At 42.4% G+C, this 26,598-nt stretch overlaps 1 protein-coding gene across 1 annotated transcript in view; it reads left to right on the top strand.

Annotated features, from left to right (window-relative positions):
- Positions 1-887: 887 nt before the first annotated feature.
- HS6ST1 (heparan sulfate 6-O-sulfotransferase 1) overlaps positions 888-26,598 on the top strand; it is a 201,928-nt gene continuing 176,217 nt past the window's right edge. Inside the window, exon 1 of the mRNA XM_055817566.1 lies at positions 888-1,836. Within this exon, the coding sequence (XP_055673541.1) occupies positions 1,319-1,836 (518 nt within the window). The 5' untranslated portion in view covers positions 888-1,318. The remainder of the gene's footprint in view (positions 1,837-26,598) is intronic.

Genomic DNA, 26,598 nt, shown 5'->3' with positions numbered 1-26,598 from the left:
TGGCAAAGTTTTCTGTAAATAACACCTCTGTTGATCTTTGCCTCAACTTCACCTATTATTATTCTCAAATTACATGGCTGCTGGTGGGCACAGGCCATCCATCCTGCTCGCAGCCATCCTCCTCCTCTGTGTGACCAGAGCATTCTCCTGTTGCATCCAGTTGCGACACTGCAACTACAGGCTTGTGGTGTCCCATGTGGCGGCCGCGGCGGGAGCAGACATGTGAGAAGACCTACTGCTATTTCCATGCAAATTTTCTCATTCCTAATAATTGTCGTTTCAAACAGGGAGTAGAAACCTAGCCCCCGAGGAGCACCGGGGCTCGCCTTACGGCACGAATTTTACAGTGGCAGGGAACGCCTGCCCCAAAAGCGGGGGAAGCCTCGGGGCGCCGCAGCCACCTCGCAGCCCACCCGGCTCCGCGGCGCGAGTGATCCCAGCGGCCGCCCCGCGGGTGGCCGGGGCGCCGGGGTCTGAGGCCCCAAGCGGCTGCGGGCTGCGCCGCCAGCCCGAGCCGGGCGCAGCGCGGGCCCGCTGTGTGCCCGCAGCCGGGCGTGCCGGGGCGGCTGCAGCCGGAGCCGCAGCCCGAGCCGGGGCCCGGTGCGTGCCCGCAGCCGGTGCCGCAGCCCGATCTGGGGGCCCGGTGTGTACCCGCAGCTAGGCGGGCCGGGGCGGCTGCAGGCGGAACCGCAGCCCCAGCCGGGGCCCGGTGTGTGACCCCAGCCGGGCAGGCCGGGAGCAGGCAGAGCCGCCGGCCCGAGCCGGGGCGCGGTGCGTGCCCGCAGCCGGGCGGGCCGGGGCGGCGCGGCGGCGCTGTGCATGCCGGGCGCGGGGCGGCGCGGGCAGGAAGCGTTCGCTCCCGGCCGAGCCGAGTCCGTGTGCAGCCGGCGGCGGGGGCGGGCGCTGCCGCGCCGGTGCCGCTGGGGCTGGGGCACGGCGGAGCGCCGCGGCGGAGGCAGCGGCGGGATGGGGTTGGCTTCCTGAAGCGGGGGGAGGGCGGGAGGGGGCTGGTGTTGCATTTCGGTCCCTCTCCGCCCCCCTCCTGCTCCGCTCTTCCAAGTTCGCCGCGCTGCCGCGGCCCCTCCGGAGCGGCTGGCTGCGGGCTGCCCCTGCCCCGCTCCCGGCGCTGCCCGCGGCGGGGCGGGCGGGGACAGCGGGGAGCCGAGACGAGCCGGGGAGCGGCCCGCCGCCCCCGGGGAAAGCTCTGCTCCGGGGAGCAGCGGGGGGAGGCGGCTGGCACAGGCGCCGGGCTCTGCCGCCCGCCCCCCGACACCGCCGCCGTCTGCCCAGCGCTGGCAGCCCCGGGAGATGGTGACACATGAAGCGTGCGGGAAGGACCATGGTTGAGAGGACCAGCAAGTTCTTGCTGATCGTGGCCGTCTCGGTGTGCTTCATGCTTATCCTGTACCAGTACGTGGGGCCGGGGCTCAGCCTAGGTTCCCCCAGCGGCCGCTCCTACTCGGAGGAGCTGGACCTCTTTCCCACACCGGACCCGCACTACGTGAAGAAGTACTACTTCCCCGTGCGGGAGCTGGAGCGGGAGCTCGCCTTCGACATGAAGGGCGAGGACGTGATCGTCTTCCTGCACATCCAGAAGACCGGCGGCACCACCTTCGGCCGCCACCTGGTGCAGAACGTGCGGCTGGAGGTGCCCTGCGACTGCCGGCCCGGGCAGAAGAAGTGCACCTGCTACCGCCCCAACCGCCGGGAGACCTGGCTCTTCTCCCGCTTCTCCACGGGCTGGAGCTGCGGGCTGCACGCCGACTGGACCGAGCTCACCAACTGCGTGCCCGGAGTGCTGGACCGCCGGGAGAGCGCCACCGCCAAGACGCCCAGGTACCGGCCCGCCGCCGGCTGCCCCTTCCCCGCTGCCCCCCGGGCCGCCCGCCCCCCGCCTGCCACCCCGGCGGAGCCCCCCGCCCTGTGCGGCGCAGCGTGCTGCTAACGCGCTGTGTCCCAGCCTGCCCTGAGCCCTTCCTCCGCCGCTTCACCTGTTCTCCCCTCCCGTCCTCCAGGCTGTGCCCTGCACCGTCCCTCCGCATTCCCAGGCAAATACACCGCTCTGTCCCTCCCACGTACCCAGCGTACTGCACCCTCAGCCCCTGCTCTCCTGCTCCGGCAGCCTCTGTGGATCCTCTAGCAAGCCTATGTATTTGTGCCACTTGCTCTCTTCTGGAAACGTTTGGTCTTTTATCTCGGACCTCGCTTGCCAGCTTTTAGTATCCATTACACCATACTTTAGCCTCAAGCATCCCTTTGTAAATCGGCTTTGCCCTAACCTGTGCACCCCTTTTGCTCCAGCTCAAATTGTTCTCCAGCGCAACTGAGGAGAGGCACAGCAGCCTGCCAGGCTTCATGCTCACCTCCTGGTTTTACTCCCCTAGTCTGCCTGATAGTTCTTTTGCACGTTGCAGAAAACATTCCTTAAACACCCTTTCATATGTTCCTTGCGGTTTACCTTGATGGGAGACCTGAGGTGAAATCTTTTGGGAAAGGAGCTATCTTGTTCCTTGTTCCATGCATCTCCCTTGCCTGTGCACCAGGAGAGGGAGAGCCATCCTAAAGCACCTCTTGGTGCATCCCGGTTGAACACCCTGTGTATTTCTGCCCTCTTATGCCATGATTTCTCTGCCTTGGTCTCTTTATAAATTATAAGCTTCAGAGCAATTTTCTGTTTGAAGTACTCTGGTAAAGGCTTGTATTAAGATCTCACAGATCATGTTCTTCTAGCTCAGCACAGGGGTTTTTTTGGTTAGTTGCTATTTTTTTAAACATCATGCACGCCTTCCTTGACATACCAGTGTTTTTATTACGAACTTTGTAATCTCTTTGCCTTAAAAGTTTCATTCTTAAAGGTGTTCAAGACCTTATGGTAACTTCTGCTTATGCCATATGCTTTATTTATATGCGTACTGTTAATACTATACATAATCCCGTTTGTGAAAGTGGCCTTTTAAGAAAGTATATTTTAGCATCATAGTTCTTTTTTTTTTCTCTGTGTTTTTTAAAAGCGATTTTTAATAATTTTTCTTTCATTAGAGCTGTGTGCAATTGCCAGGGTTCTTTATTGTCTCTGTCATGATTGCTGCTGTTTTCAGCCTGTTTCAGTGTTAGTCATCCAAGTACTATGCTCAGATTGCTGTCATGCTGCCTGACCCAGGAGCAGCAACCTCAAGTGCGTATCTAAAGGGCTGAGTATTCAGGCTTTCCTGTGGTCTCTTATTAATAAGGTGCTTGAAACACCTAAAAGTAAAACATCCTCAGCTTCTGGTTGTTGAGATTTTAGTGAAGTGTTGTTAAAGAAAAATGCATAAAGTTCAAATTTGATTTAAAAAAAAATACCCGTTTTGTGAACCTTGGCACTTGGCTAGCAAACCATTAACCTTATATAAAGACTTGTGTGGTTTTGTGAATTGTCTCAGAGCCTTGTGAGCTTCTGTTGGTAATTTTGCATTAAAATCTGCTATGTGTTCAGTATTTATCTATCTCATCCTGTTTAGCAGTTGGTTTTTTGTATAGGTACCTGAGAGCAGGGCACTTCAGCTGAGAAGTAGCAGTGAAATTCCTTACTGCAACTCATAGGAAGTTGAGAACCAGAAGCCTATTGCCTCATCTCAGGTGCTTGTAAATGAGAATTTCTTTGCCATTTGTTTTGGGACATCAGGAACTATATGCTTCTATATGCTACTTCACTATCTTGAATTTTGGATATGTAGGAAAAATAATTAATCCTGTCCCACTCCCTCATGTCTGTGCATATCCAGAGATAGTTCAGCTTAATGTGGTCTCAGTACTTTCCATTAAATCTAAATCAGAACTTTGTGTTCAGCAGTGTAAGAGAAATGATGTGTAATTTTAGATAATATAAGGTTTACCATCTTGGTCTGTTTAACAAAAAACAGAGTTCACTGTTGATTGTATCCTGGGGATGGTTTTGGTGCAATGAAGATCTGCTGGTTATTTTAGTAATACTGTCCTAGGATCCTGCTCTGTTGTACTGCAGTCCAGTTTAGTACGCACCGTCGCCAAACTGTTATTTCATGGCTAAGAAAATTGGGAATAAGAGACAAGCCATGCTTGTTTAAAATAAAAATATGATGTATTTTCTTTGTTAGAAAAAGGATAGTCTTGTTATGTCCATTACAATAAGAGCAATATAACTTTATTTCACCATTGTGAATGTTGGATTTCTTATGTTGAAACAGAACATGGTTTTACATAAGGCATATGCTAGAGAGGCTACTGTTTTATAATGCAGCTGAACTATGAAAACTTACCTCCTTTTGGAAAAGAAAAAAAAAATAAGAAAAAGGAGTGGCAAACAACTATTGCAACAGGGTTAACTCAGAGTCTAATAGTATCTACTCAGGGTTTTGGAGTGTGGTCTTCAAATTCAGCTTTTAAACCTAATGTACTGGCCTCTGCATTTGCCACTTAATGCGAAGTTTAAATCGTTGTGCTTCCAACTATATGTTTATCCTCCAAAACAAAACAGCTATCTTGTGATTACAGATAAATCTGCCTTCTAGTGAATGTTGGAAAGCATGAAGGTCATTCGGTATTGCCCACATGTACAAATCATGAGCTTAAAGCTGTTAACTTTGTAAGGAATGCAGTTTTGTCACTGCACAGTGCCCTATTGCACTACATTCCATAACCTGTGCATGGTACATAAATTTACAATGCGATTGCTCTTTTTATTGTTCTGCTGTTCTGTGTTAGACTTAATGATTAGGAGCCCTACATTGCCCAAGACTGCAATTTTTTTTTCTTCTTTCTTTTGCATTGTTGTAGTAAGCAGTTAGAGATGGGTGTTTTAGCTGTAATGGGTCAGCACTCTACCAAAAAAAAAAAAAAATCAAATTACTGTTTCTCATCCCCCTCCTGCCCCCCCAACTAGTGACTTTCTCTGTTTTGTATTCAGAAGACTTCTGGACAGGCACTTCTTGAAGCAAATGTTATGTTTTATACACAGCCAGTAAAAGAAAGAGATTGATTTGTTTGGGGGCTGTAAAACTTGGGACTCCAAGGAACTCTGAAGCTGGCTATGTTTATCAGTTAAAGTGCTTGGCTGCAGTTTTCTTCATGGCTGTAGTAGAGGGTGGATTCCAAGATTTTGGGATTGGAGGCCTATTTATTCCTTGTACTGTTAGGCATAAATAACCACTGCAAAATACTTTAAAAGCAGTAATACTAGGATGCGTGCTTTGAGTCATCATGATGGTATTTCAGAAAGCAGTTTCTGTGAACTGCTCCCTTAAATTTGTCTCACCTAAAACTGCAGGAGAACTAATCTCTTAAGTTGATTCTGAAAAAAAGCCAAACTCAATTCTTTAATTTGACTTCCAGAATTAGAAAAATCTGTGCAGTGCTCCACTAGTAACTTGTCTGTCACCTCTGTTAAAGGATTGAATGAGAGCCCTTGGAAGTGTTGGAAAGGTTCCCTTGTTAGCCTCTGGAGGAAATGTGATTCAGTGCCCTTCTGGCTGCATCCTTCTTCCATGCTCCTAACATAAGAGCAGAGCTAGATGTTCTGAAGTTGTCCTTGTAGGACACTTCATGCATGAGCTTAACTCTGATGTAATATGCTGCAGAAACAATAAAACAAATAAATCACACTGAAGGAATCAGACGTGTTTCCTCTCAAAAAAAACCAACCAACCCACCAACAAAACCAACAACTCAAACCCAAACAACCCAGGCTTTGTTGTTATCCTACTGGTTTCTTCTGCCTCATGAAAACAAGAGCATTTAAGAAGGCATTTTCCTGAAGATACATAATTCATGTGCGAAGGATTTTAAGGCTCCTTTAAAACTACATTTTGTGCAAGCTCCCTGTTGCTGTGGAGAACCCATGTACTTGGTGGAGTGCTGGAAGGGCATTGCTGGCTCTGTGCTCCCGCCGCTCACATGCGTGCTCTGCATTCTGTTATGCTGTTTCAAGCACTGGGTAGATTTTTATTTTTTTTAATTTTTTTTTAATGCAGCACCTCAAGACACTGGCTTAATCTTGGCTTTGTGTATGTGTTTCGATGCTAGTCTGTCATAGAAGTTTGGTTTCTGAGTTCATCTATGGACAAAAAAAGTGACAGTAGTATTTCTTGGTGATTGTGAAAGTATGTGTATGCTTCCAATTTCAATACTCTTTTTTTTTGTTTTTTGTTTTTTTCCTTTTTTCCCTCTCAAGATTTCATATGCTTTAGAAATAAAAAAATCGATACTTTTATGTAAGAAATCTATGGCAGGTTAGTAAAACCTGCCGTTAAACAGATCAGCCCAAGTTTTAGAATCTTTCTGGTAAGCTATTTAAAGCTTATGTTTTGGGTTAGGTTTGTTTTTTGGTTTTGGGTTTTTTTTTAAGAAACCATTAACAGGGCTCAGCAGTTTGTTAGTTTGATTTTTTTGAAGTGTGAACTTTCACAGCTTCCAACCACATATCTGTCCCTTTGCAGGGATCTGTTCTTGATGAGGATTTTATTATATGTGTGCTTAGGAGCTGCAGAGACACATTGTCAAGAGACCAACTGTTTGAGAATGAAAGGCTTTACCAAATCATTTTTATAATATTAGGACTTTTTAAAAGCTTAGGCTTATCATTCTTTGTGGATCTGTGTGTATGCTGGGGGTTGTGAAATACCTGTCTGCAGAGCAAGGGGCATTTTATCCACTCACTAGTTCGACTCAGACTTATTTCCCCACTAATCTTTAAGAGAAACATCAATATATAAGGCTATTTTCGGTAGCCTGAGTCTTCTCTCAAATCCTTAGCATGTGGAGTATTTTAAAGCCTACTCTCTGACATGAGACCTTTTGCATCTGGTTGTGCTCACCCATAAAGCCAGGTTGGTCTTTCAGAGCCAAACAATTCTGAAGGGCCCGATAGTTTTGTAGTGACAATCTTCGAATGTGACATAAGTGACTCAAAGTCACTCAAAGTTGGAACTCTTCAAGTAGCTGCTTTAAGTTTAAGGTACTGTATGTCTCTGAGCTTAAGAGTTTTGGCTAGTATACTAGGTTTAATTACTCTGCCAACAAAAGTAAAAAATAGGAAAAGCGAAAGGATGTGTCCTTAGATATGTTCCTGCTTGAGTGTATTCTTACACTAACCTGGCTTTGCAAACGATGCATTTGGCTGTTTTTCATTAATCTTTAAACAAAAGTTGCATCATAACATAGTAATTTTGGTTTTTCTGCTTAGAAGTTTGCAAACACTCTTTAGATAGACCTCAGAATTTGCCTTTTTGCCCTTATCATATCCCACTCTACAAACAAAAATGTATGCTATTCTGAGTAAAACCTGTGCTATCACTTTTTTAAAAAAAAACAAACAACAATTCAGAAATAATTATTTTAAAAGAGAAGTTTTGAATTTTATTAATAGCTGAACTGGGTGCTTTCATATATACTCCCAGTATAATGACAGTTTTTAAGAAACAATCCTCTGCAGATGCACAGCTGATGTATTCCACCACACTAGTGCATGCCAATTTTTTGGGGTTAATTACTTGGAGATTACAGTTTGTAATATTTTATGTGAAACGTCTTGGCCAAAGCAATGCCATGCTCTGTTTTCAGGGCTCTGCTGAATGGTCCTATTTTGTCAGTTTGAAATGGCAAATAGAGGGCCTGTATCACTCACTGAATAATTTTTGTGTGTATGTGTGCATCTCTTCCAAACTAATGTGACCCTGAGCAATTTCACCTTGTGAACTTTGTGTTGCATCTTGAAAGAAATCTGTGATTTAAGAAAATTGATGTGATTTAAGAAAATTGGAGTTTATTAGTACTGTAGGGGCTTTAGGTGAAAAATAACCTGTGATGTGCAAGTGTGTGAATTTGATGTTGTCTGATAGAATAGCTGCAGATTTACCTGGTGTGACTGAGTAGGGCATGCCTGAGTGTGTGTGCTGAGGCCTCTTCCCTGCAGAAAACTGAAGATCTGTAGTTGGATATTAGGATGTGAACTCGAAGAGGTCATACTGCCTCTTAAGAAAGCATTGCTAGAGGAGATTATGTTATAACTTGGAGCTTATTACAATACTACCATCCCTCTGGGCCATCTGTTCCTTCTAGGAAGGAGGAAGAGATTAGCCTCCTCTTGTGGCCTCTTCCTTCATTGATTTGCAGGGTTAGATTTAATGGGTGTTTTCAGCAGTCAGCAGAAGCTTTTGGCAGCCTGTTGTAGAAATTGGAGGAGCGTAACCTGGGACCCGTTTTCTAGAAAGTAATTCAGGATATGCGAGCCCAGAGTTATTTAAGAAAACTTCATTTCATAGGTTAAATTGATGTGCCTTACCTGAGTCATATTTGGATGCAATGCTCATCAGAGTCCTGCATGACTCCTTGCCAACATGTTCCTGACCCAAATGTTAGTCACAACAGTGACAAGCAAAGCCACAGAAGAATCATGACAGACATTAGTCAAAGGGGTTGTGGCTGTGGTATTCTTGTTACTGTGACCTGGAAGCAAAGAGTAACTGTACGGAGAGAACACGCTGATTTAAAATTCATTTAGGCATATCTGGCTTATTGAATGTATCACACGCATTCTGAGTCTCCCTACTGTACACTGTGCTGTCTTTTACAGTTTATGTCTTTTGTACATCTCAAAAAGTGGGAAAGCAGCATGGGCAGTTGCCTTCAGTCATTCATGGAACCAAGGTCACTGATTCATGTCTCTTTATTTTAAACTTCCAGTTATTTGGCAGCAGCTTTACCAAATTGTGGTAGTAATGCTTTAAATAGGTAACATTTTGTCAGTGAATACTTGGGCTCATGCATGCTTTAGAAAGGCAAAGTGACATAGTCTTAACTCCACAAAGCTCATCTTTGTATTTCCAGAAAGTATTAAAGCAGGGAGAAGTTTTCCATTATTGGCTGAAACTGTGCTTTGTCAAGCAAAGCTGAAGCATGGTCTTTAATTCCTAATAATCACAAATGTGATAGCTGCCAAGTCAAGATTTTTTGATGGAGTCGTGCTTGATGTGAATGGAAGGGAAGGATGCTTAAATATTGGAAGCAAATGTCATCCTAAACAAAGATGTTAGTGTGTTTAAAGAGTATATGAAGTACAGGAGGAACACAGAGCTGAAGTCATCCATTACAAATTCTCTTGTTTCTGAAATAGTGGTTTACCTTAAAAATAAAAAAACAATTTCTACTTTAGAAAAAGTAATTAAAATAGAATTGATGAGGAAAAAACCACTAGCGTAGATTCAAGGCGACACAGTTTCTGTAATCACTATTTGGTGTATTTTTGTTCACCCTTCTATTTCCGTAACAGAGCACTCTGCTAAGAATCCAATCTTTAGAATCTCTCTGAAGAGTCCTTTGGAGATTATTGCCACAAAGACACAAAGTGTGTTAAACACCTTTGTACTGTAGCACGTCAAGCTTCAGATCTGAAGAGGATGCTTCAGGCAGTCTTGTATGTTACTGCCAAAGGAGGAGCTATTTACCGATGCAAGGCTATTGGAGCCTGAGATGTCTCGTGACTGGAAAAAGTGTTTTCAGGAAAGGTGCATGCAGAGAGACGTCAGATGAAAAGCAAATAATATGCTTAATGGGATTTAGTTGTTTCTAGTTGTATTAAATAGCACACATCCATTCATTTCTGTGTTTAGCCTCAGAAGTATGATGTACTATACTGAATGCTGCCTCATCCACAAACTGCTCAGTAGACCTAAGGATATGAAATATTCTTGGGCATCTCTGTTCTGATGACGCATCCAGAGAGGATTAAGAATCTCCTGTTGTCCACCTCTAACTGTAACCGGAACTTCTTAGCAGTACTAATTCTATAGCTCTTTCCCCTGTATAACTCAAAGCCTCTTACAAAGTATACGGTAAATAGCACCCGGTGTTCCATACATTCACAACCTAAAACAACTCTTACTGATCAGTCTTAGAGCTGGCTTTGACCGTAAATCTCAGAATTTTATATTAATGTACAGACTTTTCCTGTCCAGTGACTTTGTCTCTTTCAGAAGCAACTGGTTTCTTAGCATGTTATTACTACTTTGCTCTGTACTTCCTTCCACCTTATTAATGGTAAATTCTACATAATAGCTCACCTATGTTTTTATAGAGGAAATATTTCACAATTTCCTGCCAATTTAAACAAGAAAACAGCGATTTGCAATTAACTTTTTATGGCCTGACTCTGTGTTTTGCTTCATAACTAATCTCCAGCCTATTAAGCAGAGATTCTTTGATTACACCTCACTGTAGACTGAAATATTATCATTTCTTTTATGGAGCTCTTCTATGCGAGTGGGGAGACCTCTGAGCTTCCTGAGCTGCCTTTGCATTTTTGTTTTTAAATTATACCAAATTTCCTTTTTGGATAACATTACTCTTGAAGTACTAACAAGATGATTTAAGATTTTCTGGCCAAATAAGCACTGCTTAGAGTTTCAAAATGCCTGGTGACTTTTCATTGTCTGATTTCAGATACCTTGAAAGGGGCCTGGTTTCTGGACAAGTGTTAGAGAAGTAGAAGTGCTGCCTTTTAAAAACTCCTTCCATGTATTGGAGTTACCCTATTTTAGCTTTGGTTCTTGAGTTAATTAGTTGTACACATGTATAAGATACCTGATTACAGAGAAATAGTGACTTTTGAAGGAAGAATTTGTGAAGTGCATGCATTGTTCTTTCCTTTCTATTTTAAACAGCTAAAAGAAAAAAGTCTTTTTTGTATTTTTTCCTCTCAGGTCTCTCAGAAAGTTTAAATGTCCAAATAAATACTGTAAAAATAGAATTGACTTTTTTGTTTAAACTAACAGCTCTTGCTGCCGTGACCCCCTTGCTCTCAGTAAAGATTTTAGTTAGGATACCTGTGACCCTGTATCAAAGCGTTGGGGAAAAAATCAATGCCTCATAGCTAAGACAAACAGCAGCAGCATGCTGACTCACCAGTTTCCTGACAGGTTTTGCTTTCCTAGTGGAGATGGAAAAGAACAAGGAGCATAAGAATTGCAGAGTATAATCATAATCAGCCAACCATCCCTTCTGTTAACATGCCTTAAATCATAAAAGACAGGATTACCTTCTGTTCTTTGCCTCTTTCTTTTCTTTTTCTTGCCACCTGTACCTTTTTTTAGGTCTTTGAAAGAGAAAATACATATGTGACTTGGGTAGTTTTGCAAGGAGGAAGTCTGAACGGTTTTGTCCTGGCTGTTGACGCAAGTACAGTAGGGGTCATTTAGATTAAAACCCCCATTAAGGGAAATATTCATCCATTGTGTACTGTACATGACAGCTGGTACATATGCATGGGAGCTCTTTAAGATAAGGAAGTGCCTTAGCATCTTTTCTAGGGAACAAAACTGGAACTTCTTGTCCCAAGCATCTGAGTGGAGTTTCCATCACTGACTATAGTGTTGTGGTTGCTGTCATTATTTGCAACACATCCAATATAAATAACCTTGAGCCTTTTTTTGATCCGAAGTTTTCCTTTGATTGATTTGACCAGATTTTCATATATGTTTAAAATAGCATCTTTCAAGTGTATACATAGCCTGACTCCAGTAGAGCCTTAGACCTGGGCAAAGACTTCACCACTATTTTCACCATTATTGTGGTAAGGGCATGTATTTTTAACAGACATAATGTGTTATTGTATCAGAATTCCTACTGTTGCTACTGGTAGCTTTGATTTTGAAATGTAATATTGTGCTGAAGACTAATGACTCAGTATTGCCCTTTTTAATTCAAACCATTATTCAGGCACAGCATTTAATCCTGCTCTTTCTCCTGTACTTTGCAAACAGGCTTTGTCTGAGCAGTGTGTTATTTCTTCATAATATCTGAACAGCCTTTATTTTCTGTTCTGTGAACTGACACTTCCCTCCAGGCTGGCATCTTCTGGCGTCTTGATGACTTCAATACTACCTTCCTGAACCTGATAACTGAAATCTTGCTCTTTCACTTTAGAGATTTTTTTGCTGCCTAACCCTTCTCACTCTCACAATTTACTAGAAGTAGGACTTGAACTCTGAATCAGCCGTTAGTCCCCTCTTCCATCACATCTTGAATTTTCAGGCAGGTAGTCACACTTTTGAATATGCCCAATGTGTTTATCAAGGGAGAGGTCTCCTGTCTTGAAATGCAGTTCCTTGGTGGTTGCTCATGACTGAGAGCTCATGAACCTGTACTATTCTACACACGATGAATGCTATTACCAATTAAAAAGGTTAGCATTGGTATTTTGATTAGACAGCCTCAGAAATGTTTGGTGCTGAAGCAGGAGCTGAAATGCTAGGGTGATTTTCCATCGTATGCTTAGTTTACCTGAAGGCTGTGTCATCTTTGCTTAGATGCCCATGACTTGACTCTTCATTCTGTGGTGTACCAGCCATGGTCAAAGTAGTCCTCTATGCCTAGAAAGTCCTTCAATGTGCTGCAAACCCTCTGGTCGCTTTTTGGGTGCTTCTAAACTAATCACTTAATAAAGAAGCTAAATCTGCTATATTTTTGTAGGGAAAATGTGTTTAGTAGGATGTATTACTCTCTGAATGCTTTATACTCTTGCAAGACATCAGGTGCTTTGTTGAATTAGGGTCAGTCAGAAGAGGGTGAAATAATTTACTTAAACCTCATGCTTGGTTTTTAGCGTGCTTTTTTTTTTAACCAAAATTTCATCTCATAACTGTGTGTGATCACCTTCATCCACCTTTCTTAGTCATGATGTGAATGTTGTCCATTTACCATTTGCATGCATTTAAGAGTTTCTGACACTGAGTAGACTAGCAGCTTGAGGCCTAACATGGCGGGAAGTAGCTACAAAAATGTCCTGTGTTTTTTTTTTCTATACTTAATTTGCAGACTTCTGACAGAGAAGATGGTCGTACTCCAGCACTGTGAACCCTGCACATTCCAGAATATGAAAAGAAAATCCATGTATCTGTTTTCAAATGCTGGTTGTGTCCTGAGTTTTTTGCTTGGAGTTTCTTTTTGTTCCAATTCTTGAATAGCCCCTTTTGTAATAGGTCAGAAAGTTTTAGGTTTACAAAACATAACTATGCCAACATCAGAAACAACTGGTAATCTCAACAGTCAAATTTAATACAGTCAATAAACTTAAATCTTTTGAGTGAGGTATTACCATCTTAGGATGAGCTTCTTAACACTACTCAGAAAGGGCTGTTTTCATGACATCTACTAAATTGGATGAAGCTGACACCTGTTTATGCAGCCAGTCATACATAGCAAACACATGTAGTACAGAAGCTCAAAAATAGCCAATTACTATTTTCAGCAGTTACACTTTAATAGCCAGTTACCAATTTTCAACCAAAGTGTTCAGAAGTCAGTGAGGCTCCAAGCAGACAAGTGCACTAGCAGTTGATATCAGAGCATCTTTTTTTTTTTTTTAAAGAAAATGCCAGCTCCAAACATTGAAATGATAAAACAAAATTCACTAAATGATACGCAAGTTTTGAAAAAAACTTTTTTAAAACCAACCCTGTTGTTGACTGTTTCTAGTAAGAGAGGGCTAGCTGTAGTTCATCTCTTACTTGTGACACGGGGGTGCTAATAACAGACTGAAAACCAGCTGCCAGATTTCTAGTAGTATGAACTTGGATTTGGTAAAATGTCATGAGGACTGATGCGCCCCCTGCCAAAAACGGAATATTAGGAAGTTGGTTGATGGTGGGAAGAGTTTACTTAACTTCTGGTTGTAAAAGGAGCATCTGAGGTTTGGGACATAATTAAAATGAAATAACCGGTCCATAACTGGGGGTGAGGAAGAAAGAAGAAGCCCTAGGCACCTTGTGTTGACTAGGATTTTCAGCTATTAGATGGCTTGTTAGTTACAATAAAGCTTTTTGTTAAATAACCATAAATTCTTTGAACTTAGTGAAGATGTAGTTTGAATTTCTTGCCTTTCTTCCCACCAAATTGCTTTACCTTGGGAGTTCGGTAGGATTTGATGCTGAAACTGTGTAATTCTTTAAAGGAATAATACTGGACTATGACGTGCAAGAAAAATACTTGAAAAGTCTTGTCTGAATAAAATCAGTATGTAAGACAACTAGCTTAGTAAATTTTAAAGGCATTTGTCCCTGACTTCTAAAACATATTTAGATGTTTAACTGGCAACTTCTGAGAATATATTTTTATAATTTGGGTAATTCCTTGGAAAAATAAATTGGCAAGTTCTGTGTAACTTTTTAACTTTTTTCTCAGTTGTTAGCTGCCTTGAGACAACTGAGAAGGTCATGGATTTGCCTTCAGCTAGCCTGAAGGTTTTCCATGCTGTAACATGCTGCTTATAGCAGCTTCTGTGATGTGGTGATGCAGTGAAGAAGGTGTCTCTCCCTGAAACCCTAATCAAAGCTCAAGGGAGGTCTCAAAAATCAGTATTAGTGCTTTGAAATGGATTAACTTGTGGTGGCTGTGATACAGAGGTTTTACACTGTCCTTTCAGTTTTCTCAGTTTGGGGTACAGGTTCCTGTGGGATAAGGTAGTGGTGTGGTAAATGAGTGGTTTGGTGTGGCCGAACAGGGTGTTGCATGAGGGAAAGGTATTGTGTGTCCGTGCTGCCTGGAGGTGGCTGACATTGCGTGTCCTGGAGTATCCTGCTTGCTCAAGCAGGGGTGAAGCAGTATCGCTTTCAGGGCCTGCTAGTCAGTTGTATCTGTCAGGTCTTCCTTGAACTTTCTCTTGTCAGAAACATTACTGAAGATTTCTCTGGATTCTGCTCATGCCAGCAGTTCTCACCTAGGTGTTAACCTGCTTCTGACAGCAGTTCCTGGGAAGAAACATTCCTGTAGTTAGCTGAAATGTTTCCACTGTGCTTGTAACCATAGCTGTCAGCAGGAGAAATACGCTTGTTTTGTCTAAACCTTTGAAATTGGTCGATGAAAACAGTTTTGTTTACCCCAATAGGATTTCACCAACTGGAAAGCAGTAGGAAACTGTCCATCCCATTTCCATCCCAGCAAAAGGCCCAGCCAGGGCTGTGGAAGTTGTGTATTACAAAAGCTGGATTGTCGCCCATATTATTAGGTACTTCAGGGAAACTAGTAGAAATTGTTCTTATCCTGGCTGCCTGTCCCAGCTTGCTCAGGCAAGTTTTCATGTTTGTTTGACAATGCTAAGGCTGGGTTATGCACACTATTTGCACAGCCAGCTTTCATGTTGCTAAACTGTAAGGTGATATGTGCATGCGTGTGTGTGTGTGTACTGGATTTTGCAACTGTTCCACACAGGTTTTATATTCCTCCCAGACAGTTGAGCGCTCAAGTGCAAGGGTTGCTTCTCTCATGATGTCTGGGGGAACCAGGCATTATTCCCCACCCCGTCACCAAAGTTGTTAAGAGAGCTTTTGCTTTGTGACTGGCCCAGCACAGCAGCATGTGAAGGAAGCAGCACCAGCAGCAAACTCTCTTGGTGCACAAAAAGGGAAGATTCTTGCTAATACTGGGATGTCAGTTTGTATTTTTGACTAGCCCAGGCATCATCCGTAGAAGGCAGCAGAGAACTTTGCCTATTTTTCATATCCAGGGCAAGTACTGCTTTCTACCTGACCTGAAGTATTTTAACAGTAGTTATCTTTTATTGTATTATCTGTTGTATGTTGTACCATGGAGCTCTTTTGAAATAGGTTACCTGCACAAAAATGAAAAAATGTATCTCATTAGTTTCCCAGTCTTGAAACCACCGATGACGAAGCTGTTACCTATCAAAGGTATAAAGGGCTGCTGTTCTTGAAGAGCATATACACGGGATGTGCATGTGTGCATATATCTCTTCAAATTCCTCTGCAGTATAACTGTTAATTCCTGTGCCATGCTAGGCTGGGATATTATGTGTTCTTTTTATAAATGCAGAGAGAGGTGAAGGTTAAACCACTCGCCATGGGATACAGCAAGGCACCAGATCTAGAATTACAGTATGTGCATGTTGAGGGCTCATTCATGTGCTTACTGTAGTAGGTTATGCCTCACCATGAGGAGGGTTGTATGGTCTTCCCTGTCTCAGGATCTGTGGAAGGAGTGAGCTTGGACTGGACTGCGTAGCAAGGTAGCTGTGAGAGATCCTGTCACACAATCAGATGCTATAAGTAAAGATCTTCTAAATCATTTTTCTAAATATCCTGAAACAAATGAAGAAGTGAATCTTCTTGCAGGCTGTCCATAGCATGACTGCTTCCATTTGGAAAGAGCTTTCCCCTGAGGCTTTCTCTTGAAAGGCCTTCTTGATGAAAGCATTTTCTTCCTTGTGCTCTAACTAATGTTGGAGGGGGAGGACTTGATGCTTGAGGTGTAGTTGGACTGTAATGACAATATAAATTACAATAGGAAGGGTGCAACTGCAATTTCTGAAACTTGCTGGATGATAAATAGTTTCTCTTACATGCTACATAGATAGTGGTTAGCTATGATAAAGCACTGGTTATATGTGTAACACCCAGCTGGAAATCTTGCAGAAATTGAAGGATGGATTCTTTGAACATTTGGGAGATGTGGGCTGCTTGGTCTGCCAGATACTTCAGGCAGGATGAGTCCACCGCTTTCCTAACTGCTGTATTTCCTGACTTCTGAAGTTATTTGGGGGCCGTCATGAAAAGTCTGTTTTCTGGATTGAAGCCTGACCAATCCTAAATCTGGAAATAACTGCTCATGAGAACAAAAAGAACAGTTATATTTGTCAACTATAGTATTGTGGGTAAGTGAGATTTAGAGACGCTTGCCTGATGCGGAAAGGATCTTATTTCTCTTAAGGAAATCAGTAGAATTAATTACATACAGAGGAATTCATATGGCTCTTTACCCCTTCTTTTCATGGGAATGTACATTTGTGTTGAGATGTTTGTGAAAGTTTAAACCAAGTTAAAATAGATGCATTAAACTCAAGCAGGATGCTATATCTGTCTGAACCATGACATCTTGAATTATTCTGAAAATAATTTTGGAATCAGTGCAATAAAAACCCCTAGTATAGATGAGAACCAGAGCTAGTGAATTCCAAAGGTGTCAGCTATTAAGTTCTTGGATACTTCAGGATTTACTGTATAGTGCATACTGCTATAATATCCCCGTCTCAAAAAGAAAAACTGTTTTATGTGAATTGGTGTCTGGGGTCAGTGAGGAGAGAATACAGGGGGGAAATGACTGGGCGTTAGCAACTTCCCACAGGATAAAATAGAAACAGTCCTCCCTCCAAACAAATCCAGTTACTGGGTTTGTACAGAGCATGATACGAAGCAGGAACTCTGAATCTTAGTGGATTTCTGCAATTAAGAATATGGGTCTCATGTTCCAGAAAATAATTAAGCAAGTGTTTAATATTGGCAAGGGAATTTGGAGTAGGAGCTGGTTATACCAATTTATTCTGGTTATTGGGCCTTTCTTCCCCCTTCCTATTTATAACTAATTTAAACGTGACTAATAGCTAAAGCTAGAACTACACTACATGTCACATAATCTTTTTTTTCCCCCACCCTGTTTGATGATGCCAGTTGAAACAAAAGCCTAGTTGTTTAAGCTCCCTTTAGACTCTATAAAAGTTTACATGCTTCTAAGCCATGTTTTTAAATCATGCTTCCGAGCCTCTATGCAAAACCTACAGGTAGGTTTTGAGAAATTCATTCTTTATTCTCTCAGCACACAGCTGATGGTGTCACAGAAGAACAAGGAGCGTAAGCATGAGAATGGTGCTTGTAAGTGCTCTACTTGGTTAAGATGGAGGCGGGACCAGTGCCTTGATGTCATGTAAGGAGATATCTGGAGCTTTTTGCCCCAGGTCACTAGATCAATGGAGAGCATGCTTAATGTGCTAAAAGCTCATATCCATCTGGTGGGTACTTTCAATGCTCTTAGGTGACAGATGTCCTCTCTACAAATGCCACTCTCTATATGGCACTAAATAGACCCTTATTTCGTTGAATGGCCAAGTCATTCATGATGTCTAAGGCTTCCTCTGATGACTTCTGATTTCATCAGCTAGCCTTTCATGCCAGAGTGCTCTTTTGCTCTTTGTAAATAAAAGTGTTGGTAGAATGGGACACAGGTACAGAGTATGTCAGTGCTGTTGGAGCACATCTAGAGTAGCATCAGAACTGCAAACCTGACCTTCATGAATCGTCTCTCTTTAGTTCTGTAATACGAGGAGTATCCAAACTTGTATCCAACTGGACGCCAGGACCAAAAATGTTTAACTTCAACTTAGGTTAGAAAAGTTGCCTCAGAGGCACATAAAATGGGGAGTAAGAGAAACCCAGCCTTTGAAATGAGACATTTGGATATAGTCACAGAGAGAGTCAATTCAGTAGCTTGGGCAGGTACTGGATGCTCTTATTTTTCCTTTCCTATGGAACAGCATCATATTGATCTGAAGAAGTTTTAATAAATGTAGTGAATTGTAAGCTAGCCCAGGAGACAGGAGCAGATTTCTGATACCAGTTTGCAGGGAGACAGAAAGAGACACTGCATTAACACCAGAAATAAACATGGATCTCGGCTTTAAATATTGAGTTCAGCTTTCTCAACATTCATGTAGTTTTGGTTCCTGTTTGTATCTAGAGTTCTCCTTGTTTGGGAGAAGGGAGGTGTCTGACGTACAGGCTGTCAGGGGTATGACTCCACTAACAAGTCGGTGCAAGGTGAGGGTATGGATTGCTGGCAGGTCATTGTTCTGCTCAGCCTGCCGGGTGCTTGCTCTCCTCCCATGGTAAGGCGCAGTTTTTCAGCGTCAGCGGAAACAAGTAAGCTGCTTCATGCCTGCTGTGCAACAGAAACATGCCCACAGGTTTCATGGCGTAAGTGGCACGCTATACATTTAGATGATAAAATACCTTCAAATTCTACGATGTAAAACTTTCTGTGTTTGGATTGAGAGGAACTATAGTGCTACAGCTGGTTGCCTGTAGAGGGGAAGGTTAGTGAACATCTCTGACACATTCTTGAGTCAAAAGTATTTGCTGTTTCTTTTGCTTGCTACAGCAGTCTTTACCAGAGGTAGGAATTGTGCCATCACAGTGTCAGGAAGAGGGTACAAATGTTGTACATACCCTCCATGCATTAACTCTGGTTTTCACATGCTGGAGCAAACATCCTTTTACAATTTTTTAAATTTTATTTTAACCTTTTGGTGTCACTTCCCCTTCCCTCTTCATCTCTATTCCTCTATATCAGCCAAAAAAGAATTGCAAATGCAGGCACTCAGCTAACTCTCAACCTGAGAAAGATGGAATTGGTTTATTTGGTGGGAAGCCACAGAACTAAGTGAATCTGTCATAGGATTCTTAGCCACTTAGGAAAAAAGTCTGGGTTTAGTTTCAACAATTTAGTCATGAAATTCAGGCATGGATCACAGTTGTGGTTGATGGCCTCAGGAGAGGTACACTAAAGGACTTCGTTTCCAGCTCTCTCCTCGGAGCTCTTGCGGCAGTGGGAGAGCTCAGAGCAGGGCTGTGGCGCATCCAGCTGTCAGCAGATCAGGTGTCATGCTGAAGTGCTGTAGTATAGATCTTATGTGGAGTGCATGAAAGAGGACTCACGTCCCTGACAGAAAAAAGGTTTGGCTGTCATGCAAACTTGTAGCTCAGAGCAAGCAGTGGGTTTCACCAACAAGACAGAGACTCTGGTGCAATTAATCTTTGTTTGGCCTTGTCTGGTAGCACTGCTTGGGTTTAGGTGCCGCATCTGACTGCATCCTGGTAGGAAAGGAAGGCAGTAAGAAGACACTAGAAGGTACCCTGGTTCACTGGCCAAGAATCTCTGTTTGCTTTCAGGCTTTTTCTGGCGCCTTTTTTTTTTTTTTTTTTTTTTTTTTTGCATGGCTTCAGTGAAGTTGCATTGCTTAAATTTGTAGGATGCAGTCTCTAACAGGCTGTTTGGTTGTTTCCTGGGTTGTCCTGGGTCTTAGTTCACATCCACCTTCCTCTTTCCATGGGCAGAGAGCTGTGGGAGGTTTAGATTGTGGGAAGCTTTCACAGGCGCCATGCACGTGTCAGAGGTTCAATGGCCTTGAGGAAAAACCTTCTTATCACTGGTTGATCTTCATGAGAATTGCTGTACATGAGCAGACTGCTGCCCAACTTCTAAGCTTTTTAGCCCTGTTATTTTATGGTATATAGGCATAAAGTTTATCATGATCAGGTTCAGTAGCTCTGATACCAACTTAGCTGTGCAACCAATCCTCGGCAAGAAACAACAAAGGTGTCCTTCAGACGTTTGGAGGATGGTTTTCTGTTCATTGGTTTTTTGAGTAAAGGAAGAGATAGTGATGCTCTAAGCAGTGAGAAGGATTCCTGCTTTTTTCATTTGAGAAATTTGAAGGGGTTAAGTAAAAGAGCATGCTTTATTCTTTTGTTTCATTTTCCTCTCCTTCAGAGAACAGATGTTGGAGTTATGTTTATGTCATTCCAGTGCTAAACACTTGCCTTGACTTAAGCAGCGGCATTGCTACAAAAAGAGGAATAGAATGAGAAGTTTTATGCCATGCCACAAAGCACGTAGGAATTACTGCAGAATGTTGACTTGCATTTCTAAGTTTTGGCAGGAAATGCTTTATTAGAAGCCTTGTCCAAAGAATCTGTAATGGCACAATTTAATTATCTTGGCAAGGGACTCTGGAAGTGTGCTCGAGCTTCCGTCAAGCGGTGACAGTGTATCTCTAAGTTTTGCCAATTGTTGCCTCTTGCCCCACACACTGACATTTCAAGAGAACAGTCAGTGTTTGCTGAATGGGAGCATGGAGGTGGAAACAAAATAGAGCAATGTTTTCAACTCCAGCACAGTCTACTTTGGCATGCGGCGCACTGCCTTTTCCACAGGGATTTGTGTGTTCTGTGGAGTGTACTGGACTGGATTGAAATTAAGCATTTGCAACATTAATTGTAGTGTCCACTGTATGAGTCTGTTTATCTGTATAGATATGCGTGTAATGACTCATATTGTTCTGAAGCTTTTCTGCATGCTCTCGCCTATCCACAGTTCAAACTATGCACAGAAAGCATCACCAGTGCTGTGATAACAGTCACATTCTTCTGCTGAACTCTCTTCTGGTGTCAGTCGTCCTTTCAGAACCCAAGGGCCCAAACTGTTTCAAAGGTACCTCAAATTAAATTGGCAGGAATCATAAATTTCAGTCTGGTCCCTGACTGCTCCTCAGTTATAAACATTTATCTCTGTTGATGCTATGCTGTTAACAAGAAATGCAGACCTGGGGTTCAGTTTGAGTAAATGCCATTTGAACCTTACATATAAACAGCACAAACAGACCTACCAGGGTAAACAGAAATCAGACATGTGATTCCTTCTGAGGTGTCCTGATGCCTTGATATCTTTTCTGCAGGTAACCTGCCAGTCAAGAGTTAAGAGTTGTTGCTCCCTGTTTCTCTTGAGGGTTGTTTCTCTCCTTAAGCTGTATTACACGATTTCAATTTTCAGTAGCAGCAATGCTACTCTCCTACTTTCAAATGTTTCTCTTGCTACTGGTTGTAACTTCACCCACAAAAAGGGATCATTCTGCATGAGACTTGAGGGACATCACTGTAGACCAGACCTGATCTCTGTGCTGCTTTTCCCATTTGACATGAGTTAAGGTCCTCAGAGCTCATCTAAACCAGTCATGGTCTAGAGATGGAGACTTGGTCAGGCTGTTAAGGATAGGTATCTAACAGTGAATTACAAGTTTCCAGATCTTTCTTTTGCCCTATAGTAACTTGACACAACCCAGCCCAAGTCTGTCATGTTCAGCTCTTGCCACCCTTCACAACAGGGTGACTGCATGCAGACTGGCTGTCAGCGGTGGTTGCAGGCCCCTGCTCATTCCTGAGCTAAGCCCTAAATTAGTTTGTGAGATCATTGACTGGCTTGGACCAAAACCGTACCAAGGACCAGCAATTTACAATGCAATAGAAGAATGTTCTTCAGGTGGCATAATCTTGTGTTGTTTTTTTCACCTCTTCTTCCTCCCTGCTTTATAGTGTCTGTTATCTGCGGTGCCTAAATCTAAGGGATTTAGGAGGGAAGTGCTCTATTATCTTCTCTGTATCCCACACTGCTGTGTGACTATCCTGTACCTAACCGAGAATCTGCAAAGACGCTAGTCAACGAAGGAAGCAACCATCTGTTGGAAACTGGAGACAAGTAACTGAAGTGGAAGCTGGGATTGTATTACTTCTCTTTTTATGGCTCTGCCTTTCCTCAGAAGGAAAAAAAAAATGTAGCAATTCTAGAAAACTCTGATAGTGGGGTTTGGGGTTTGATTGTATAGGAAGCAAATGCTGCACAAAGGGGCAAAGTTAGTGTTAGCTCTTGCAGTCCAGCGCCATTTCTGAGGTTGGGAATGAATTTATTTTCCCTGACTTTGAATGACTCCTTGCTACCCTTCCTTATCCCTGTAAAGGAGGGGCAGACACCGGGCCTTCTCTGTGTCCAAAGCACAAACAAATTGAGCAGTCTTGATTTTTTTGGAATACAGCACAGTGATACAGTCTCCAAGTGAAATGATGATAGGGTGTGAGAACTCAGGATAATGACAGAGTTGCTTGATCACTTCTTCCCTCTTAACTTTCCAGCAGGCATGCCCACTTCTTCCTTTTCTGAAATGTCTCTGATTTTGGAACAAAGGAAGAGGAACTGGAAGTTGTTTGCAACACTCAAGAATAGGAAACTGGCCTGTGGTTTCCTTAGTTGTTGTTTATTTTCTCATCTTAAGGAGGAACATTTTATGTCCTGCTCTGTATGGCGGGTACACAAGAGTCCACAGTGGAGATCAGACCCCGAAGGCACTGCGCACGCCCAGAGGAGCCCTGTACCACCTGCAGGGCAGCCTGCCCCTTCCTGCTCCGTCCTTTGGCCTCCTGGGAGGCACAAACAAACATCATGTCGTCATCCCAGAATGGGAGCTCTAGCACGAGGAAGGATAATGTTACCCCTACCTTTTTCTCACTATTTTAATACACGTATGTTGATATTCTGGGGGGAAGTAACATTTCATGCAGGCCTGCCCAAGCAGCATTGATGCATCAGTAACTGAAGAGCCACGTCTCTCACAAGCGTTTTCATGAGATACAGCACAGCATGTTTGTGAGGGTTGCAAACCGTTTGGCATGAGTTCTGTGTCTGCTTGGACTTCTTTGGGACACTAGTATTTAGAGTTGGTTTGATTCAACCTCACCTTCAACTGGCCCAAACTGGGTATGTTTTAACTGAAGCCTGTGACGTTAACTTTGCTGCAAATAAGGAAAGAATATAAAAGGAGTTAATTTTTCTGGGACGCTTGATTATACTAAATTCTAGCATGATCTAGTTCCAGTGTCAGTTTCATGGACTTCAATTCTGCAGCCGTCCTTTTTTGCTCCTCTAGTTTAAGAGGCAATAAGGAGCATGACTGCCTGGCACCATGGAGCTGCACAGCTGGCATCTGCCTAGTTATTGATTTTCCCAAAGTGTGCCTAACAAAATATTTTATGACATCCAATGATCAGTGCAAGTACACAGTAAAAATCCACTACATTTATTTTTATTTCCAAGTCATAAAACAAAAAATATTGCATTATTTTCTATGCACATATATAATATATATCAAATTGTGTTTAAATGGGAACGAGCAGCTTTCATCTTCTTCTGTAGTGTATTATGGTTGTTCACTCTTCACTTGCAAAAGACTGAAGGTCCTGAAACAAGTGAGGAGGGGGCAGGAGGAAAAGCTTTCCTAATAGAAGCAGCAGCGTCTGGTGCCTTGCAGCCATGTCTGTTTTACAATACAATCTACTCATTTGTTGTCACTGGAACAAAATTATCATATCACCCTTGGCTAATACTTCAATAACCAAATGAGTGAATATATGCAGGCAATGAAATGAGCTAAGACATCTACAAGTTGCCTCCTGGAGAGAACAGAAGCAAGAAGCCTAACTGAAAGTCTTGAACAGACTATGCAGGAGCTGACCCAAACCATGAGCGCTTTGATGGGATTCACCTGAGAGTGGTAAGCTGCATCTGTAAGGCAGAACTAAATCTTCTCCCGTGGATGTTGTCACCTTCTGTGTGGTCTACTGGGGAGTTTTTCATAGTATTTGTAGGCAGAAGCTGCCGTCTGTCTGGGGGCAAGTATTTTCCAAGACTGTGTCAGGTTTAAACCGTTAGTGGCTCCATTTTAAACAGTGTCTTTGCTTCAGTTTATTAAAAATTTGGTGCTTCCTTTCTCATCTATCAAAACAAGGTGGTAGTGATCAAAATGAAAGTAATTGTGTATTTCCTACCTAATTTTGAAAGTCTGAGTCAAGAATTGTTGCTCTCAAAGTGATCCGAGACTACATGCTGGGTCCCGGTCTGTAGCTCCGTGCTGCAGAGCTCCATTTGTCTGCTCTCACAAGTGGCAAAGCAAGGCTCCTGGGGGCTTGAGTGTTCATTTTGTGATATTGCAAGGAATGCTATTTTGTTCCTGAAGATTAATAAAAAGCATTCTGCCTATCAGAAATGGAAGTGATGTCTCAAAGATTTTATGACAATATTTAGATTGTTAAATGAGGTCAAAATAATCTTTCTGTTGTATGATACGACAAACGGTATCATGGAGAATAGTACTGACAGAGGCTCAGGCTGATCTTTAATCTTAAAGAAATGAAGTCTGGGCCTATTTCACTTTTTTTAAGCTTTGCATAAAGTATTAAAAATTAATGTGTTTCATCTTCGTTTCTTAAAAAGTACACAAGTCTAATGTAGAAAAATAAATCGGTAGTGTTAAGAAGTACTATTTTGTAATGGCAATGAAGTGACAATTTCTTGGAAAGAGGCATAAGAGGGATGATTGCTTAGTGGGAAGGTTTTCAGGTTAATAACTGGGCACAGTGGGTTAAAATTCTTCTAAACTTCTATCCTTATTGTTCTGTGGCATCCTGGAGGATTTTCAGTTTGGAAACATACATTTGCAGTGAATTGCAAGGAGTAATTTAATTTGTTTCTTTACTACATTTTTCCTTCCTATTCATAGAATATCATAAAATATGTGGTTTAACTTGGTGATATGTATTTAGGCAGAATTATTACTGAGAATAGGCTTGGACTTACGCCACTGAAATCACAGTAAGCTTATGTTTTTTCTTGTCTTGGAAGACTGCTGAATGACTCACAGGGCCTTAATAATTGAAAATCCTGGATGCATAGGTCAATTTTTTTTTTTTCTTGCTTTAATTTCCTTTTCCTTTTTGCTATCTGAAGTTGCCACTTCTTATTGCCTGTTCTATCTTTTGTCAATCAAATTTACATATGAAGGTGGAAAATAGCACTTTTTTTTTGACGTGGAATACTCAAAAGGGAACAGGACCAATGTCTTCCCTATTCCAATAAAGCCCTGGGTTAACCCTTTAGGTTTTTCACAGGTGCGCTCTAAGTAGTGGGAAATGCTAATAGGAGCTCTTGTATGAAAGGACAGGATAGGTAACTCACAGGTGATTCTTATTTGCTTGCTGCATCTTCCCTACAGGCCTTTGTTCTTAAGACATTTGATTTTCTAGAGCTAAAAGATCAAGGACAAAGGTGTTTTCTAGATTTTCATTGGAGTTCCCAAGCTGCTGTGGGGAAGATGGGGAGAAAAGGTAGGCGTTATTTCCTCTTTTTAATTAGGTCACTGATTCCACTATCTTTGTACAAAAAGTGTTTTGTACTGTAGCTGAGTCAGGGATTTTTAAAGGCACCTTTGTTTTATTTTGCTTAAGTTTGCTGGCTGGACAGATGCATTAGCTGCTAGGAGACAGAAAAATTAAAGTTCTTTAAAATTAAGTTTGATTTCTGTGCAGTTTGGTGATCTTGGCCCTCTATGTCCTAAGAAAACCTTTGTGCTTGGTAGTGTTGAATGGTCCTGTGAAGATTTGTGTTATGCGTTGATGCTTACAGTTTAGCAACGGTCACTGTAAGGCAGTTGAGTACAGATTGTCAACTGTGAATGTGGTCCTTTTGAAATAAGAGTTTCAAGAATTAAATATGGAATGGGTTGACGTAAGAAATCGGAGGAAGTAAAGAGAAAAAGGCAGGCAGAGAAAGCAGAATAATTGAAAGTGGATACCTTGCGGTTCATAACCAAAAGCTGCCTGTCTTCATCTGTCAATGGCAGCTGCTTCTGTCTGATATCCCCTCTACCAGTAGTGACTGGGGAGCTATTTGTTATGAGGAGAAATCACCCAGAAACTCTAAAGCAAATTGTTTTGAAGAAATGGATGACGTGTATGTGTGTGTGCATGTATGGGGTGTGTGTGTGCGGGATGTGCATGGACATCTAGTCAAAACACTTTGATTCCTGGTTATTTCTGAGGATGTTGGGGAGGAACAGTAAAGTGAGAGAGGTAAAGAAAGCATTTATGAGGGATGTTCTTTATTCCTCACTGATTCACTACCTAAAAAGACCTGCAAAATGTGAGTGTGCCATACAGCTGCATTAAGAAAGCCTCAGTGATTCATTTTGTTTGTTTTAATTGAACAGTAGTAGGGGAAACAACTTATTATCTTAATAAGCTAGTTCAATGTTGTATAGTAAACCCTTTACAAATACCATTATGTTTCCTCACACAGAGTTACAAAACCTGATTTTTATATTGGTGGAACATTGGCAGGCACTGGTTTGAAGATTGTCAGGTTGAT

The sequence above is a fragment of the Falco peregrinus genome, chromosome 12, assembly GCF_023634155.1.
Source record: "Falco peregrinus isolate bFalPer1 chromosome 12, bFalPer1.pri, whole genome shotgun sequence".
Taxonomy (NCBI): domain Eukaryota; kingdom Metazoa; phylum Chordata; class Aves; order Falconiformes; family Falconidae; genus Falco; species Falco peregrinus.
Note: the sequence above shows the minus strand (reverse complement) of the source record. Positions and strands in the feature narration are given on the sequence as shown.